We start from the raw sequence: 18492 nt of genomic DNA, 5'->3' as shown, positions 1-18492 counted from the left end.
ATAGGGAGTGAAGGTAGGAAAAACCGTACAGTGTAAAGGGAGATCAGGTAGACACACAGGAAGTAGAAGAGATTACATGTTCTCTCTAGTGTTTGGAGAAAGCAGAACATTAGCATAGGAAAGTAGACTGAGTGATTGGAGAAGCCAGACATGGTGGTGTACATGTGTAATCCCAGTCCAGGGAGGCAGGAGGACAGACTCAGCCACATAGTGAACTCCATGCCAGCCTTAGAACCCTGTCTAAAAAAGAAGAGTCAGGTCTACTCCTTTCTACCATCTTAGCAGGAAGCCAGCCAACTTTACCAGGTGGTTCTACTGTATGTGGGTTATAAAAAGGTCAAGGGATCATCGTGGATGTTTGAAGTTGACAGGTAAAATCATAGGTTGCATGTAAAATCTAGGATGCATGCTACATAAATACAGACATATGGCAAATGGCTTTTCGACCTGTTTTTGTCCTATTAAATCTGCATTTCAGACTGAAAATCTTGGCCTGGTGTTTACTCAACATTCAACATGGCACGGGCTATTTCCCCTTGCTAAATCTGGCTACTTAGGCCCAGGCCTTTCGCTAGGTGAAAATTGCTTGCAGGTTTTAAGATTTTTAAGGTTTTTTTTTTTTATTGGGATAGGGCCAACAATGACCCGAGGCAGGGGCGGGGCCACGAGCACAGGGGCGGAGCAGGTTTAAGGAATGAGGCGGGGCCTACATTCTGGGGCGGGAACAATGTTCGGGGGCGGAGCAAAAAAGCGAGCTGTGCTGGACCTGGAACGATCAGTGCTGGGGAGGGGTCAAATTACGAGGGCGGGGCGAGAACGAAGAGTAGTGCCTGGGAAGATTAGCGGATTCGGGGGCGGGGCTAGTGCCCAGGGCGGGACCGGCGCGCGCAAGCACGTGACGCCGGTTGCCAGGGTGAAAGGTCAACGCGCCGGCGGCACTCCCAACATGGCTGCCGCCCGGGCTGTGGCGCGGGATCCCGGAGCTTATGCGCGGCAGCCACCGTCTCTTCGAGCCGCGCGGCTGCCGCGGCTGCTCTTCCTGCTGGCGGTGGTGGTGGCAGTGGGGCCCCGGGAGGGCGGCGGGGCGCGGCTCTACCGCGAGGGCTCAGACGCCGTGTGGTTGCTGGACAGCGGCAGCGTGCGGTCGGCCACGGGCAACAGCTCAGCCGCGTGGCTGGTGCAGTTCCACTCGTCGTGGTGCGGCCACTGCATCGGCTACGCACCCACCTGGCGAGCGCTGGCGGCGGACGTGCGAGGTGAGGGCCCCGCGCGCCGGTGGACGTTCCTCCGACGCAACACCTACGTGGGCGAAGCCCCACAGATGGGGCCGATGGCTTTCCTGAGGTCTCCAGCTCAGAACACCGACTTCAACATGTCCCCAACCACTTATCCTAGCCACTACCCGATCAGTTTGACTTTCCCCATACCCAGCAATTGCATTTCAGAGCCTACCCTCTCCACTCAGGAAGGTCCCCATTCCTGTCAAACCTCAGCCTCGTTTGCTAGGTAGCCGGCCATATGGTGGGCATTGGGCCGAGAAACTTAGACACCCACTCTGGGGACTGCTCTGCAGCAGCAGAAATTTTACAAAGCGTCTTCTTGCTGGACTTCTGGGTCACTAGCCATAGCTTTCAGGAAATCTTCCCGTATGTGTTTAGTTACTCACCTTTGCAGAACTCAGACCCCTTGGAGCAGCTCCTGTAAATGGGATTTAAGTGGCCTTCCCAGCACTGGCTTACATTTGGCTTCACTAGCTTACAACTGTTGAACTAACCTCTAATTACAGAGCTCTCAGGGCAAGACAACAAATTGTTACTCTTTTCCCTGCACCTTTGGTTTTAGGTCTGGTGTTGAACACTGCTGTGTTCTTCTTAAACAGATTTGCAAAGAAGCCCTTTTTCCAAGTATGCAATTGCAAATGACTATTTTAAAATGTTTACCCTCTCTTTCCTCATTGTTGGGGCACTTTGACTTATATTTTTTTATTTTTTTGAAACAGTTTCATGATGTTGTCCAGCCTGGCCTTGAATCCACTGACCTCTGCTTTGGCCCTTAGGTAGAATCTAATGACGTTGTTCTCTTGGGTTGTAAGTTTTCTTTTTCTTTCTTCCTAATACTTATTTTGTTTTGAATTACATGGGCGTGGGTGTGTGCAGGTGAGTGCAGTTTCCCTTGGAAGGCAGAGGTTTTGGATTCCCTGCAGCTGGAATCAGAGGTGGAGGAAGCTGGGAATGGCACTCGGGACTGAAAGAGCAGTGTGTGGGGTTTTGTTTGTTTGCCTCTTTTTTTATGGTTTTTCGAGCCAGGGATTCTCTGTGTAGTCTTGGCTGTCCTAGAACTCTATAGACCAGGTTGGCCTTGAACTCAGAAAGATCCACTTGCTTCTGCCTTCTGAGGGCTGGTATTAAAGGCGAGCACTGACAACACCCTGATGCAGTCTGTGCTCTTTTTTTTTTTTTTTTTTTTTTTAGTGTTTCGAGACAGGGTTTCTTTGTATAGCCCTGGCTGTCCTGGAACTCACTTTGTAGACCAGGCTGGCCTCGAACTCAGAAATCTGCCTGCCTCTGCGCCACTACGCCCGGCTTGCAGTCTGTGCTTTTAACCTCTGAGCCATCTCAGTTTCCTTGGCAAGCACTAGCCAAAAGTGAGACAAGACATTGAAAAGACAGTTTATACACTGTTTTTTTTGTGGGGGTTTTATTTTTATTTTTTTATTTTTTGCCACTCAATAGAGGAGAGGATTTTCCATTTCTTAATGCTTGTTGGTGGACCTGCAGGTGACCCTGGCAAGACCTGTTAGCAGCTTTTTTGCTTATATCAGTTCTGGCTTTCAATCTGGTAGCTAACTTGTATAAGCCACATCACGTGTTATAAGCTGGCTCTTCTGTAACCAAACCAACAGAGAGTGCTGCAATTGTCCCCGGAATTTGAAAGAAAGGACAGTTCCAAAACTGCCACAGTAAAAATCCACAGCTAATGCTGTGGTTGGCTTAGTGAACTGCAGTTGTCTTTAAAGAGTGACTGGTGCCTAGAAGATGGGGCAAGGTGTGGTGAAAGTGAAAGCTGACTGGCAGGAGCAGGTGAGGGCCTGAAGAGGGGTGCAGGATGTTGAGGGCAGGACTGCCTGAGTCAGGATGTCAGAGGCCCCTGAAGCAAGTCACCTGAGGACTTGGTAGGTGCTAACCCTAGTGTTATCAGTCCCAGCTTGGCTGCTGGGTGGATCCTAACATCTGGAGGTGTCTGGTCACCTGTTGTAAGGGATCCTGCCTAACTGCCAGGCACCTACAGAAGTGATGACATCCCATGTGATGCCTGTCATGTTGGGACTGTGAGGACAGCTTCCTCAGGAAGCTTCTGACTCACTCCAGTCCTCCTGTGACAGTGACCTCAGCCCCTTCCGTGCCTTGCCTTGTAGACTTCTGTGTAGAATATGGAAAGCACTAGACCTGCCTGGCTGCCACTTGGCTATGCTTCCTGCTGGCTTCCTGCCTGGGTGATCTAACAGGACAGAGGGTGCTTAGGGGTAATCAGTCACCTGTGAGTTGGACATGCAGGCCTTGTATTGGGTCCTCCCCAGGAGCTTCTTCCTGCCTCCATGAAACAGCACCTAGTGGCTTCTCCTAGCCCCCACCCTAGTCTCTGGTTGGACTGGCTGTGTTGCCATGGTTGACAATTAGCTAGAAGGTAGCTTATGCTTGTCTTCCTGCTCCTCAGTCTTTTCTAATTGAATGAGCAGCTGGAAAAGGTCGTGGGGGTTTGGGGGGGGGGCGTCCCCAGCCTGTGTCTGGAGGGAGGGCGTCCTCAATCTTGTGTCTTAGGTTGAGGACACCTGCCACTTCCTCAAAAACTTATGGTGAAGTTTTTTTCTCTTCTCTGACTTTGCAGGGAAATAGCGGTTTTCCTTATGACAGATAGGCTAACAAAAGATCTACTGTTCAGTGGATCCAAAGGCCATTCTAGTATTTATGTGGCTCTGGCTTGGGCCTTTCTTATCTTAAGTATTTCCCAGAACAAACCCTGCTCTGTTGAAATCTGTTATCTCAAACGTCATGTTTAGCATAATCTGAGTTGGCAGTTGACACCTGCACTTATTCTCCTGGGCACTGGAGGATTTCTATAGAGACCTAGGAGAACAGGAGTGTGCCCTGAAGCCTGTGCCCCTAAGCTCTTGGTGACCTCGGGGCTCTTTCTCTCCCCTTCAGTCCTCCGTGGAGAGAGAACACATCTGTGGTTGCCCCTAAAGTTCTTGGTGAAGGACTTGAAAGGAGGCCTGGCAGGTACTCACCACAGCATCTAGAATGTGCCCAGAACTGTCTGGCAAAGAGGTGTTTAGTCTCTGATATTGCAAATAATGGTACCAGGTGACAGACAGGCCACCTTTGGCTCACTTCCTGTGTCCCTCTAGAGGACATTGCGAATTGAGAGTAGGAGATGTTAGGCAGGTGGCGAGGCACAGAGTGTGTTATCCACAGGCAGAAACACAGGTGAGTGTTCTGTCACTGCTGCCACCGGTGGTGAGGCCTTCATGCCTCCCCTTGGTTCCTCCTTCCCATGGTGTCCGGTGCCTTCTGCTTGCACAGGCTATTGAAGATGACTGCTTAGTATTTGCAGGGTGCTCATTATCCATGAGAACAGGCAGAGGGACACTGGGGACAGCAGTTGCTGAGGAGTATGGTAGAGCCCAGAGTCCTGAAAACTACAGATGGCAGAACCAAAGTAACTCAACACAAGGGTATAAAAAGTAAGGACTGCTTAGAGAATAGTGGGGTCGCTGGTTCCCATAGCCAGGGCAGGAGAAGAAAGTAGTGTCTTCTCTGGTCAGCTCAGGAGCTCTGCAGGCCATTTCAGGAGAGATGCTTACCCTTTAGGAGCCTTTGCAAGTAGAGGGAGAAAGGAGTTGCTGTGTAGCCCAGTCTTGTCTTCAAAGCTGAAATCCTTTTGCATCTGCTTTTTGATGTTGGGGTTACAGGTGTGCACTGCCTCACCCAACTGTATAGATAGATTTGGGCCAAAGTTTGCCTAAAGCCAGAATGAGGAAGAATCCGTACTAGGAGGCTTTTGTGGCCCACGGCTTTTCAGCCCAGGGAATGACGGTGTTCTCAGCTTGGCCAGCTTTCCCCTTTCAGCTGTTTTCCTCCTCAGCCACAGTGGGCCTTAGGCCTTATGATCTCACACTGGTTAGCACTGCACAGAGGCTGACGGTCATTTCTCACTAGCTAAGGTTGTATGAACTGCTCACGGTACCCAGTCAGTAGAGGTGGGGTGGGCTGGCACTGAGAGAACTCTGTCCTAGCTACCTCCTGTCCCTGGAGGACTCACGTTCTGTCCCTCCAGTGTTCCTTGATGACATGGGTTCTCTCCATGAGAGTCTGCTTTGTGTGTGTGTGTTTGTTTGTTTGTTTGCTTCCTGGAACTCACTCTGTAGACCATATGGAACTCAGAAATCCGCCTGCCTCTGCCTCCCAAGTGCTGGGATTACAGGTGTGCACCACCACTGCCCGGCACTAGAATAATCTTAACTGCTGAGCCATCTCTCCAGACCCGAGAATCTGCTTTTAATTCTTGGAAATTATATTTTGATGCTACAGGGAAAACTCGTGGTCAGGATTCCAATCAGTGGCAAATGACCTTGTTAACAAATATATCTGAAAAGGGCAAGCTCCATGCACCCTCCACTGCTCCTGTCAGAGCTGCAGCAATGTTCTCTTTCTACCACCTTGTGGAGGCCTCAGACCACTGAGACACTGTGGACAAGCCAGGGCTCTCTCCTTCTCAAGCCAGCAGGTGCCTCATATGGGCTCAGAGGGCAGGCTCTACCTGTGAAATGATTGCTGTGAGGCTGAAGGAGGAGAGCCAGTGGTGTCTCCACCGTACTTGTATGAGGCACTTGGAGCTGAGGGTGACAGGACATTTCAGAAGAGATGCTGGGATAGATGCCACAGAGACAGGACTCAGGGCAGGCCAGGCAGAAGTGGACAGGCACCATGACAGTGTGGAAAGGAGGACTTACTCCCAGCCCTTGCACATATACGGGGTCTGATAGAATCTGTGCTCCTGAGGCCTGCCAGGACATTGTTGGCTAAAAAAAAGGAAGGGAGGGGACTGTAATTAGGAAGTGTTCTGTAGATGCTCATATGCTAAGGCCTATCTTGGCCCTTGAGAGCTCTCAGCCATGCTTCCCCAGCCCAGGCATGCTGCCGTCCCCGGAACAGCCTACAGCTCTCACTGGCTGATGACTGCTGTTCAGTTCACTGTCCTCAACTTTAGCTTCCTGCACATGAGGTGTGGATGTTTTAAGTGGTATCCCCTCAGGGACCTGGAGGGAGACAGGAAACAACGCAGCCAAGGGAGCAGAGTGGGGTCCAGGCAGGAGGCCCAGGCCCAGGATGAATGAGAGATCTGAAGAAGTGCTGTGTGACGGTGGGGACCCGTGCAGATTGTGATTTGAAGCCACTGAGTCTGTTGAGGCCTTTTGTGAGCTCCTGCTGGCTGCTTGGGTTGTACTAACTTGTTCTCAGGAGCACAGCTGAGCTAAGACTTTCCTTCCACCTTGGTAGGGTGACTCACTGTCTGCACCTTGCTGACTTGGCTGAGCCAGGTGGTAAATGAGCATTCAGAAACATCAGCTTCTCCACACTCCCACCTTCTTGTCTCTGCCCTGGTATCAGTGTCAGCAGAGTTGGTCTGGGATTCCCTCTTCCTCCCTCATAGCAAATGGGTACTAGAGTTCGGTGTCCTCGTGTGCATTGCTAGGAGGTTGCTCATGTATGTAGGGACAGTGCCCTACCATGGGTGGGGTGAACTCTGGGATCAGCATCAAGACCTTGCTCTGATGGAGATCCAGGGTGAAGTTGTCAGCACTGCTCCCCATCCTCATGGAATAGGCTCTCAGTGCCTTCAGCCTTTCAGAGGCCAAGTCATGTCAGGGTGCTTGTGTGTTCAGTCTCTGCTGCTGGGCTACATTCAAGGGGTTATTGCAAGAGTCTGTGACCTTAGCAGTCAGGAGGCTGCGGCCAGGAGCACTGCAAGTTCAACACCAGCCTAGAATGCATAACCAGAGCCTATCTCAGACAAATCACACAAAGCAAATAAACAGACAAACTACAAAGCTGGCTCTGGTTTGTCTTGCTGAGCACTGTGTCCTTCAGGATTCCTGGGAACCCTCTTTTCCTGTGTCTTATGTTGGAGTGGGCTTCTGCTGCAGATTCCAGAATGCAGACTCTGAGAAATACCAAGCTAGTGCCCAACACCAGCAAGCAGCTACACAGTGCTAGGATCAATCCTGGGACCTTCTCTACCACTGAACCACCCAGCCCCTCCACTCAATTCTGAGTATGCATGCTTAACAAAAACGAGAGAAGCAAAACAGGACCAGACCCCACCATGCAAACCCAGGTGCACCCACCCCAGCTTGGTGTGGTTTGGGTATTTTAGGTAGCAGGAGACTGGGTCCTTCACTTTCCTCTGGCTCTGGAATTTTCACTGTTGCACACTTAGGAGACTGATTCTTGCATTTTGCTCTTGGAGTTTTCACCATTACATGCTTTTCTGCACAAGGGGCTTTTCTAGACATGGAAGGAAAGTGTGGTTGGAAATACCCAGTGAGCAGAGTGAATTGGTTGGGTCTGAGTCACGTCAGGGTGGCAGGATGAGGTGCTGGGCCAGATGCAGAGCGTGAGTCTGCCTTTGAAGCACTTTCGGCCGCAGAGCCTTCTGTGCCGTCTGCCTCTAATTTGATGGGAGGATTAACTGTTCTTCCTCAATTCTGTGCTGTCGCAGACTCCAGGAAGCTATGCTGTGACTCAGAAATACTGGAGGGTTTTTTTTCTTCTATGCTTTTAAAGTGTCCTTGGGACAGAGTGGTTTTGTGTAGCTGGCAATATTTGATTACTATTTATGAATAACCTATTCTTGTTTTTTACTCTTAATAAAAGAGGGGAAAGATGTATAGTTTAAGTGAGGGTGGTATGTAGGACATTGGGGTGGTTCACATAGAAGGCAGTCACTGAACTCTGGCACCTGGTATCTGTAAGTGTCCTCTGACATTGCTCCCTCTATCCTGGCTAATCCCCGCATGCAGTCTCTGAGGTTTTGGAGTATCACTCGTTCTGGTAGGAATGGTTTCATGTGCCTTTCAGGTAGGTTTCTGGAGGAAACAGAATAACATTTGCCAAGCACACCAGTAACCCATTGCATGAGCTCCTGCCAGAAATCAAGCAACTTTCAGACAGAGGTTATATAGGCTCACCCAAGTGGTCTTCTGTCCATCTCTCATGCCTGTCTACTTGTGAATATTTATTACCCCTGCCCACAGTGTATACTTCTGAGCTATGCTGTGCTGCTGATTGTGCAGAGACCACCAGGCAAGCCCACCACTTCTTGGGCCTGGGCTTGGGCCTGGATAGAACTGCAGGGGTTCCCTGGCAGTATAAATAATGGTGTAATTTTAACACCCTGGAGAAAGAAGAGTATACATCTCTTACCCTGCAGTTACCCAAGGGTGCATTTGACGCTGGTGACCAGAGAGCAAGACAGGAGAAAGCCAGGCACTAATCTCTGTATTTCCAGGAACAGCTTTCCTTCCCTGGGTGAGAGGCAAGAAGAGGCTACACATTAATACCTAATGTGTATTAATTATAATAATGACAGAGGTGCTGAGTCCTCTCAGGCCCCTGCAGAAGCACACTTCACCTCCCCCACACAAAGGGTTTTTTTGTGTTGCCCTGACTGTCCTGGAACTTTCTATAGACCAGGCTAGCCTCAAACTCAAGAGATCTGCCTTCCTCTCTTCTGCAGTCCTAGAATTAAAGGCGTGTACCACTATGAAGTATTACTATACTTCACTTAAGAGTAATCCCAGCAAAAGGACCTGATAAAAATCTTTCATGAGAACTCAAGGGAAAGTGTTGGATGGGAGGAGATGTTCCAGCTGGGTGCCTAGTGGCAGTAAGAACACTTGCCAGTTATTTGCTGTGGCTGTGGCTGTGGCTGTGGCTGTGGCTGTGGCTGTGGCTGTGGCAGTGTGTTGCACTAAAAAAGAGAGGGAGACTTATGACCATGCTTTTGGATCTGAAGTTTGTGATCTGAGTTCTAGAACTGGAAAGGATTTGGTTAAATCATTTTGCAAAAGAGCTAACAATTATTGACACAGACACAGTGCACATGTAGGAAGTTGAATTTGTCTTTTCTGGCGTTATGCACATGTGCATTTGTTGGCATTCCCATTAAAAGCATTGAAGGTAAGAAAGGAGATCTGAGACTGTTCCTCTCTGCAACAATGGCATGCGCATCCCTTGGTGGGGTAGAGTGCTTCAGTTCAGACCACTAGCCTAATTTGAAAAATAGGCACAATGCTGGGCCCACCCCGTCCATCTGATTGCTGCATGCTCTACTTGGTGTCTCTCGTAGTATCCATTACTGGCTGCAGACAGTGCATCTGGTTCCTGCACTTCCACCCATCAGGTCTCTTTTAATAGCATGGCAAACTGCTGGGTGATTGAAAATTCAGCAAAGATCTATTTTCTCGGTGAACAGTGGTAGAAGACACTTAGCTTTGATTAAGTTATTCTGCTTTCCCAGCTCAGCACAGAGCCCATGAACAACATAAAGGGAGGTGCGGGGTGGTTTCACTGGGGCAGCTGGGCCTAGTGCAGATGCTGCCTAGGATGGAGTGCTTGGTGTTGGCAATCCTGCTCAAGGTCCCATTTTTGCCTTGTAGACTGGGCTGCTGCCATCCGTGTCGCTGCTCTGGACTGTGCAGAAGAAAAGAACCAGGATGTGTGCCGCACATATGACATCCACTTCTACCCTACCTTCAGGGTGAGCCCCAGCAACCTTGACCCCTGCTCCAGTCCTGCCTTTTTCACAAGGAGCTTATTAGACAGAATCCATGTACCAGTAACTCAGGTTAACCTTTCTGCCCTGACGTCTGAAGACTTGGTGGGGATTTGCATCCCCAGCACGTTGCCCATTTGTTCCTCAGCTTGAGCCACAGAGGCTCTGATCAGACCCAGGTACAGTATGAAGCCCCTGCTCACACAGAAGCCTGCTGGGTAGTATCCCTGTGGGGTAGCATGCTGCTGGCTCTACTGTTAGTAGCAGAAAGTACTAGCAGCTTGAAGTGGCTCTTCCAGTACCCTGCTGCCTGGGCTGCAGTTGGCTCAGCTGACAGACTTGTACATATTCCTTCCACTAGGGGGCAGAGGAACTACCTGAGACCCTGCTGAAGGTCCTCTGTTTAGTACATGCATGAATATGTGCCCACATGCTTGCATTTGAAAGTCTCACACTCATGGGCATCTCCAAAACTATGTAGCACCTTTGACTTTTTTTCCTCCTCCTTCTCTTCTTTCTTTTTTTCCTTCCTTCCTTCCTTCCTTCCTTCCTCTCCTTCCTCCCCCTCCCTCCCCTCCTCTTCTTCCTCCCTTTTTTTTTTTTTTTTTTTTTTTTTTTTTTTGAGGCAGGGTTTCTCTGTGTAGCCCTTGCTGTCCTGGAACTCACTTTGTAGACCAGGCTGGCTTCAAACTCAGAGATCTACCTGGCTCTGGCTCCTGAGTACTGGGATTAAAGGCCTAACTTGGAGTTAATAATTTCTGAAGAGCCTGTGACTGCAGTTCTGCACCTCTATTCTGTTAACACTGTACTCTCAGAGTCAGCCCCACCCCCCACCCCCAGCACAGTGATACCCCTGTTTTTTCCCCACCCTTCTATTTGGGCTTTGGTACTGTGATGCTCAGTGTGGTGCCAGCCCCAGGGACCTCACAGGGCGTTGTTGCTTGTCTTGTTTTCTGGCCTTGGCCTGACAGTGTCACATGTTGGCTGTTAACTTCATGCTCTCCATTAAACAGTGCTGTATGGCTGGGCAGTGGTGGCCCACACCTTTAGTCCTAGCACTTGGGGGCAGAGGCAGGTGGATTTTTTAGTTCAAGGCCAGCCTGGTCTACAGAGTGAGTTCCAGGACAGCCAGGGCTATACAGAGAAACCCTGTTGCAAAGGAAAAAACAAAAAAGAAAAAAAAAACAGTGCTGTATGTAAATGTCTGGGCCTTCTTTCTTATATTTCATATGACTCTGCCAAGATTTGCCCATGTTGCTGAGCACTGCTGTGGGTTTGGCTGTGCAATTATATCTCATTGTATGTGATAACCCTCTCTGCTGTGTTGGGCTATCTTCTGGCTTTTAATACATGGATTAACATTGCTGTAAGGGTTCCTTCAACTTGTGACAGGTTTCCCTGGCTGAGTCTAGGAAAAAGGCCAGAGGGCCCAGTGGGGCCCCTTCCACAACATAACACATCTGTCCGTGGTTCAGGACAAAGGGCCTGTGCTCCCTGTTTGCCTAGTGACAAGCACATCTGTGTTTTTATTCTTGTAGGACTGTTAAGATGTCGGTCCATTTTCCTCTTGACTGCTTCTGCTTCCCCCCTGGAAATTCCGGGAGTCCTCTGAGTATCTTACTCAGCACTTGCCTCCTTTTGGCCTAGGTTGGGAATGCTCCCTTTCCTTAACTGTTATTGCTGTGCTTCTGATGGGGCAGTTCTGGTTAGAACCTCTTGTCTTCTCAGAGGCTCTGAATAGCTCCTCTCATCCCTGGAACCTGTGCTGTCAAAACTTCAAGGGACATCACCTTTGTAAGGAACCAGTCCTAGCGAGTTGTCTTGCTTCTGACCCTATTGGGTTAGAGGTGACATAATGGAACCCAGTTTGTGCTTAACACACAGCTGCAGGAACATAGAGATGTGGAACATGTTTTGTCCTATCAATGTAACTTTGGGAGGGACCTGACCAGAGCTTCTGGTTGAGATAGCGGTCATCTCATTTAAGTATTAAACATATGCACAACTCCCCTACGCTCGCTCTGATTTATTTGTGTTTTTCCTTTAGTATTTTAAAGCATTTACAAAGGAGTTTACAACTGGAGAAAATTTTAAAGGTAAGGACATGCAGATTCTATTTTAACACTTTAGACTGGTTCACTCAACTTGGTAGAGTGAGTGTAGCCTCAGAGGATGGAGCCTGGGGCCTCCTCCTCAGTCAGCTCGTTTGCACTGGTGCTGTGTTACTTCTCTGAAAAGGTTAAACCTTAATAGTTTGGATGAGAATAAGGTTGGTTTTTTTTTTAATTTTTAAAAAATTGTATGTGTTTTTGCATGTGTACCCACCCGCCTCTGTCTGTCTGTCCTGAGAGGCCAAGGGTCCCTGAAACTGGAGTTATAGGAGGCTTTGGACAATCTGACATAGGTGCTAGGAACTAAATTCAGACCTCTGGAAGAGCACTCCATGCTTTTATCCACTGAGCCGGCTCTCCAGCCACAGGAAATTCTTTATTGTCTGCTTTGGCCTTCTTGGGAAATGTGGAAGTACATTTGTTCTTATAATCTTTATGAAGCCTGTCCTCTGGCTAGCTCATGCCCGTGTAGCTTTCATTCTGCTCACTTGGCACCTCCCAGTCTCTCCTCTCTTCCCTGCAGGTCCTCTCTCCCCTTCATGTGGTAACAGTCTGATTGAAAAAGTATCTGGTGGAGTGTGTATTCACGGCAAATGTGTACATGTGTTTTTATGTGTGGGCCTGGCCAGGTGAGAAATGCTTCACAGGTTGTCCCCCAGGCAACACCTGGCATTGCTGGCATCAGGAGTCATTTGCCTGTGTTAGCAGTATACGTGGAGTTAGCAGGTGCACCTGGCCACCTCTCACCATCACGTGTGTGAGATTTGTCACTTTGCCTTGTGTCCTATTATCTGCTCTCAGCTGTGTGGTTTCCCACTGTATGCATCTGCTATGACAGGACGTACCATGTCAGTGAGCAGCGGTGCACCCAGGGTTGTGTGGATAGTGCTGCAGCCTTCACTGGCCTTGGCTCTGGGCTTGGGATGACGGCTTAGGCACAGACACCTGGAGCCACAGCCATGACCCAGGTTTTCTTGTGTAGGACCTGACAGGGAGCTGCGGACAGTCAGGCAGACAATGATCGACTTCCTGCAGAATCATACTGAGGGCACCTGGCCTCCTGCATGCCCACCCCTGGACCCTATTCAGTGAGTAGCTGCATTGAAAGGTGGCCTGTGGGGCCCAGAGCATTTTGATAGTAGCCCGAGGCAAGTGGGCAGCCCTGGTCCATTCCTCTTTCCAAGTTGCCTGGTGCAGATAGGGCATGGTTTTAAAATGTCTGTGTGTATAGTGACTGGGGCACTGGCATACTGTGACAGCTTATGATCATGGAGAGCACTGAAGGTGTTTCTTTCTTCTGACAGGTCCAGTGACATCCTTTCCTTCATGGATAGCCACAGTGGCCAATACCATGCTATTGTGTTTGAAAGCTATGGTTCTTATGTTGGACGAGAGGTACCGTGTCTCATGTACTTTGGGGTACAGCTGGGGTGGCTGGGGTGGACTGTGGTTAGTGTATTGATAGCAACAACCTTGAGCATTGAGCTGTCATTTCAGAGATCCTAAGGAAGCAGTCTATAGCAAAAAAGAAAGGAAGGAAGGAAAAGGAAAAGGAAAGAAAAGAAGAAAGAAAGGGAAAGAAAGAAAATACTGGAGTGACAGGACTTGCTTCTTAGGGTCCAGCCCCAGCTGTGTCTTCATCAAGGCCATTGTTTGTTATCTCACACATTACAGATCTCCTGTGTGCTGTGTTACCACATCCAGGAATCTATAGGACCTTGCTTCTTTTGTGAGATGTTTGTGTCATATGGATGGTTTAGAAACCTTCAGCTTTGGCTAAGAATCAAACCAAGGGACCAGAGACCCAGTTGCTAATGCCAGGGTCCTTGAAGACAAGAAGGCCTCCTGGCCCACTTGGAAGTTCAGCCTGATCTTTGGGATCCTCCTTCCTGCTGCTTGAATGAAGTTCTCTAGGTTATCTGGGCAGTTCAGGAAGGAGACAGTGCTGCCCTCGGGAGGCCCTGGAGGCTGTGAGGTGGGCTCCAGACAACAGTATGGCAGCCATATGTGCCTACCCTCTGGACCTCCCTGCCCTCCCTCCAAGCTTGGCGATGCATATTGTTCTTTCCTTTGTGGTTGGCAGGATTCCCAGTCAAAGGCCTAAGGAACAGCAGAGCCTGGAACTCAATCTTTCCCTACCTTTCCCTGTATTTCCCTATTCCAACTCCTTTCCCTATGGCCCAGAACTGCTGCATGCCAGCTCTTCCAGACCCTTTGTCCTGCAAGCACACACATAGAGACACTTACAGGCCGAAGACAGGCTTTCCTCCCTGATTACCCTCTCCGTAGTGCCAGCACATCAGTGCCTTTGGAATCAGTGAGGCCTGGTCCCCTGGACAGGACCTGTGACCAAGTGTGTGCCCTGAGAGTTAGATCAAGAAGAACCATTGTAGCCAGGTGTGGTGGCATACGTGCCTAAATCCCAGCACTTGAGTGGCAGAGGTAGGCAGAGCTCTGTGAGATCAGACTAGCCTATACTACATATGAGTTCCAGGCCATTGAAGGCTACCAAGTGTCTCAAAAATAACTATAACAACAACAAACAAAACAAAATGAAAAGGAGGACAGCCACCATCAGCACCACTACCTCTGCCACTTCTCCCTCCCACCACTGCCACCGCTACCATGATCTTGGGGTACATCCACCTACATGGAATCCGTTCCTCAGCTCAGCAAGTAGCTGGCTTTGTTGGCATCTAAGAGCATCAGAGAACAACAGACTCCACTTGCCATGTGGTGAGCAGAGGAGAGGTTTTTAGTCCCCTGTGGCTAAGACCCACTGCGGCTCCTTCCGGCTCAGCAGGCCCCGCAGGTACAAGTTGCTTGCAGGAGCTACCCCAAGCCTCCTGGCTCCAGAGCTAGAATAATGTTGAGTAACCTGTTAGCCCCAACATGTGGGCACACAATGGGCAGAGTGTTGGGAAAACAGGGCTGTAGCTGATGAGTGGTGAGGTGCTTACTCCGTTCTTACAGATTCTGTTGCAGACAAAAATTTAGTAACAAATGTTACTTAGGGAGCTAGAGTGATGGCTCAGCCATTAAGAGCACTAAGTGTTCTTCTAGAGGTTCTGAGTTCAATTCCCAGCAACCACATGGTGGCTCACAACCATCTGTAATAGGATGCGATGTCCTCTTCTGATGTGTGTGAAGACAGTGACAGTGTACTCATATAAATAAAATAAATCCTAAAAACTAATGTTACTTTCAGGGCTTGGTTACTTTATGGTTCAGCCTATAAAGTACTTGTCCTGCAAACATGGGGACTTGAGGTCCATAATCCCAGTGTTGAGTAGCCAGAAGCAAGCCCATCTCAGATGTTTGCCAGCCAACTGAGACCCTGTTTCAAAAACAAAGTAGATGGTACCTAAGTCGTTATTCAGAGAACACCTTAAGTTATCCTCTGATCTCCACATGCATCCACATACACACATGTACTTGCACACATATGAATACATACATACCTACACACACACACAGAGGATCAACAAATGTTTCTTTTGATTATTCTGAAAAATTACTAAATGAGGGTGGTCATATGACTTGGTAAGCTGCTTAAAACACAGTAAGTTAAGATTCACAGACCGCTTTTGATTGCAGTGGGAGGGGTGCAGACTGCGGTACTATGCCTCAGTCGTGTGTAGTTGGTACAGCAGCGCATGTCCTACCATCCAGCTGTTTGCAAGTTGAACAAGGTTTTCCACACGTGTGGTGCAGGTAGTTCAGCACCCGTGAGATGAAGGGTCACCTGTGAAGTAGGGGTCTGCACACTCGAGGATGTTTCCTGAGAAAAGCAGGGCGGTAACACAACTTCTTCTGCAGGTGATCTTAGATTTGATTCCGTATGAAAGCATCATGGTGAGCCGAGCACTGGATACGGACAAAGCATTTCTGGGGACACTTGGCATTTCTTCAGTGCCTTCCTGTTACTTGATTTACCCGAATGGGTCTCATGGACTGGTTAACGTGTAAGTACTACCTTGTATGATGAGTGGGTGAGCGTTCAGTCAGGGCTGTGGAGACTCGCAATTCACTGGATAAAGGCTCAGAGTCCACGTGACAGGCTCTAGCTGGCTAAGATGGAAGGAAGCCATATTCCCCAGCCATCTTCTCCGAACTGCCTATGACCATGCCCCAGGATCTGGGGTAGTTGTTTGCCATGAGTTTCTGAGCAAACCCCAAGTGTAACAGGTGTCCCCTCCTATGGTAAATCCGGGCTTTTGTTTGTGTCTGTTGAGTGACCAGCAAACTCTGTAGAGGGAGAGGTTGGGGTGAGCACCAGGCAACAGGTCAATAAAGTGGCCTTGAGTAAAGCTTCAGAAAGCAAAACAGATGTGCGAGTTCATGAAAGCTGTAAGGCCTCAGAAGAGCCTTGGCTAGCGTGCCGGAAGCCTGGGTTTGATCTGTTGCTGCATATCTGGCATGATGGTTCATACCTGTAATCTCAGCATTTGGGAGGTGAGGCAAGAGAACCAGAAGTTTAAGGTCATCTTTGGCTACACAGGAACTACATGAAACCCTCTCTCAAAAGGGGAAAGAAAAAGCAGAAGTCCAGACCTGAGGTCATAGAGCTTCTTGGGATGGGCCCTGGGCGTCTGGGAGGCTGCTCTAACAGTTACCTCCGTGGCTGCTATTGGGTTCTGATGACATTTGTGTGTAACTTAGCACAAGCATATCACAAGTGCAACCTCTAACACAAAGCCACATTGACACTGTACAGTCACACTACTGTATTCTCTGCAAGGACACTGATGGCTTCTGAGCATCAGATAGTTTAGGAGTTGCTAACCCTAGGCCTGGCCTCCAGATATGGTTCCGATGGCAGAGCAAGCATGTCATGAAGGCCCTCTGGGACGGTAGAGTCATAGCCAAGATGAAGCTGATTGTGGTAGATGCTCCAACAGCTTTACAAACGTCCTAAGTTCCAGCAAGTGTGGGTGAGCTTACTGCAGCTGTCAGTCAGGGTGTCTCTGCACTTGACGTTCTGTCTCCTCAGCTGACACGAGTACCCGTCATCACCTTTGTCAGTGTGTGCACAGGGGGAATGGCCAGTCTGTTCCAAGCTATGGCCTGCAGAGGCTGCGTGATCTTGATAGCCATAAAAAACATCCCTCCCCTTCTTCCTTTCACAGTGCAAAGCCTCTACGATCGTTTTTCTCCTCTTATTTAAAATCCTTACCAGATGTAAGGAAAAAGTCACTTTTCTTGCCTGATAAGTCCAACAAAGAAGACGTTTCAGAGGTGGTGGTTTGGAAAGAATTTGACAGGCAAGTATGAGTGGGACTGGGTGCGGCCGAGAGGCTACCCTCTGGGGTGGCTTCCTCAGTCTACCTCCCACCTGGGGGCATGGTAGAAACAAGAGGGCCTTTGTATAGGAAGGCAGGAAGTATTTTTTTTCCTAACTCTCCACTTCTCTCAGGACCAAGCTGTATACTGCAGACCTGGAGTCGGGACTTCACTACCTGCTGAGAGTGGAGCTGGCTGCTCACAGGTCCCTGGCCGGAGCCCAGTTAAAGACATTCAGGGACTTCGTGACTGTCGTTGCCAAGGTATGGGTGGTTCTGCTCAGACTATGGTACTGGGTCCCATTTGGTATGGGCTAGGATCATCTGTCTGCTGATGTGGGTGATTGGCCAGCCTGGACCGCCTGGTAGTGACCGGTATGGCCTGACAAGGAGCAGAAGAGGCTGAGGACAAGGAGCAGAGCACACTGACTCCCTGATTCAGCTTGGGCAGTTCAGCAGGCTGGGGGAACCAGTAGATGAGGCATGAGGAATATAGACAGGTTGTATAGCTACAGACGAATGGCTGTGCAGATATGAAGGGTGGGAACCTGCTCCTAAGCAGCTTCAGACTGGGGTCCTAGGAGAGTTAGGTGTCGAGGGATGGGGAAGGCCATGACACAGCACAACCCGGGTCCTGCCATGTCAGAGTCAGGTCGAAAAATACTGGTCAGCATAGCCACAGTCTTCCAGAAGCCATGTGAGGGAATTAGTTCCATGTGTAAGTGCTGAGCAAGGCTAAGGGGTAACTTTGAAGAGATACCTAACAAAGCTAATGCAGGAGGGCTGATAGGTGTGGCAGGGCTGTGCTCCATGAACATTCTGGCCCCTGTAGGTGGGCTCCTAAGGGCTTGGAAGAAAAGCCCTAAGCTGGCAAGTTCTGATGGCTGGCCCCTGAAGAGCAGGACTTTTGCTTGGCGGGGTAGGAAGGGGCAGGCAGCAGTCCAGGGATAAGACAGGGCAGAATGCTTGGTATCCTCAGAAGACCTGGGTGGGCTAGGACCACCTCCATCATGGTGATTTATGGTACAGGCTCATGTTCTGGTACTGGCTCAGTTTCCTACCAAGTAATCATCCTCAGTGCCCAGAGTGTGGGGAGGAGAGTCCCGGCCCTCTGCAGCTTAGTGTACATGTCGAGTTCCAGGTCAGCCAGGGCTACATAGAGACCCTGTCTCAAAACCAGAAAGTGTTCAGCTAAGCAAACCCTATGTCTCACTAGACACTGCTGCCTGGATTGACTCCCAGCCAGCGCACTCACTCCAGGTACA

General features: G+C 49.5%; 1 protein-coding gene across 2 annotated transcripts in view; it reads left to right on the top strand.

The window, feature by feature from the left end:
- Positions 1–905: 905 nt before the first annotated feature.
- The window catches only part of Qsox2 (quiescin sulfhydryl oxidase 2), a 28091-nt gene continuing 10504 nt past the window's right edge, over positions 906–18492 (top strand). For both annotated transcript variants that reach the window (XM_021156467.2, XM_021156469.2), the window contains exons 1-8: positions 906–1256; positions 9719–9819; positions 11882–11930; positions 12928–13033; positions 13250–13340; positions 15765–15910; positions 17075–17209; positions 17362–17491. In XM_021156467.2, the coding sequence (XP_021012126.1) occupies positions 947–1256; positions 9719–9819; positions 11882–11930; positions 12928–13033; positions 13250–13340; positions 15765–15910; positions 17075–17209; positions 17362–17491 (1068 nt within the window). In that variant the 5' untranslated portion in view covers positions 906–946. The remainder of the gene's footprint in view (positions 1257–9718; positions 9820–11881; positions 11931–12927; positions 13034–13249; positions 13341–15764; positions 15911–17074; positions 17210–17361; positions 17492–18492) is intronic.

This window comes from Mus caroli, chromosome 2 (assembly GCF_900094665.2).
Source record: "Mus caroli chromosome 2, CAROLI_EIJ_v1.1, whole genome shotgun sequence".
Lineage (NCBI taxonomy): Eukaryota > Metazoa > Chordata > Mammalia > Rodentia > Muridae > Mus > Mus caroli.
This window is presented reverse-complemented; position numbering and strand designations above follow the sequence as displayed.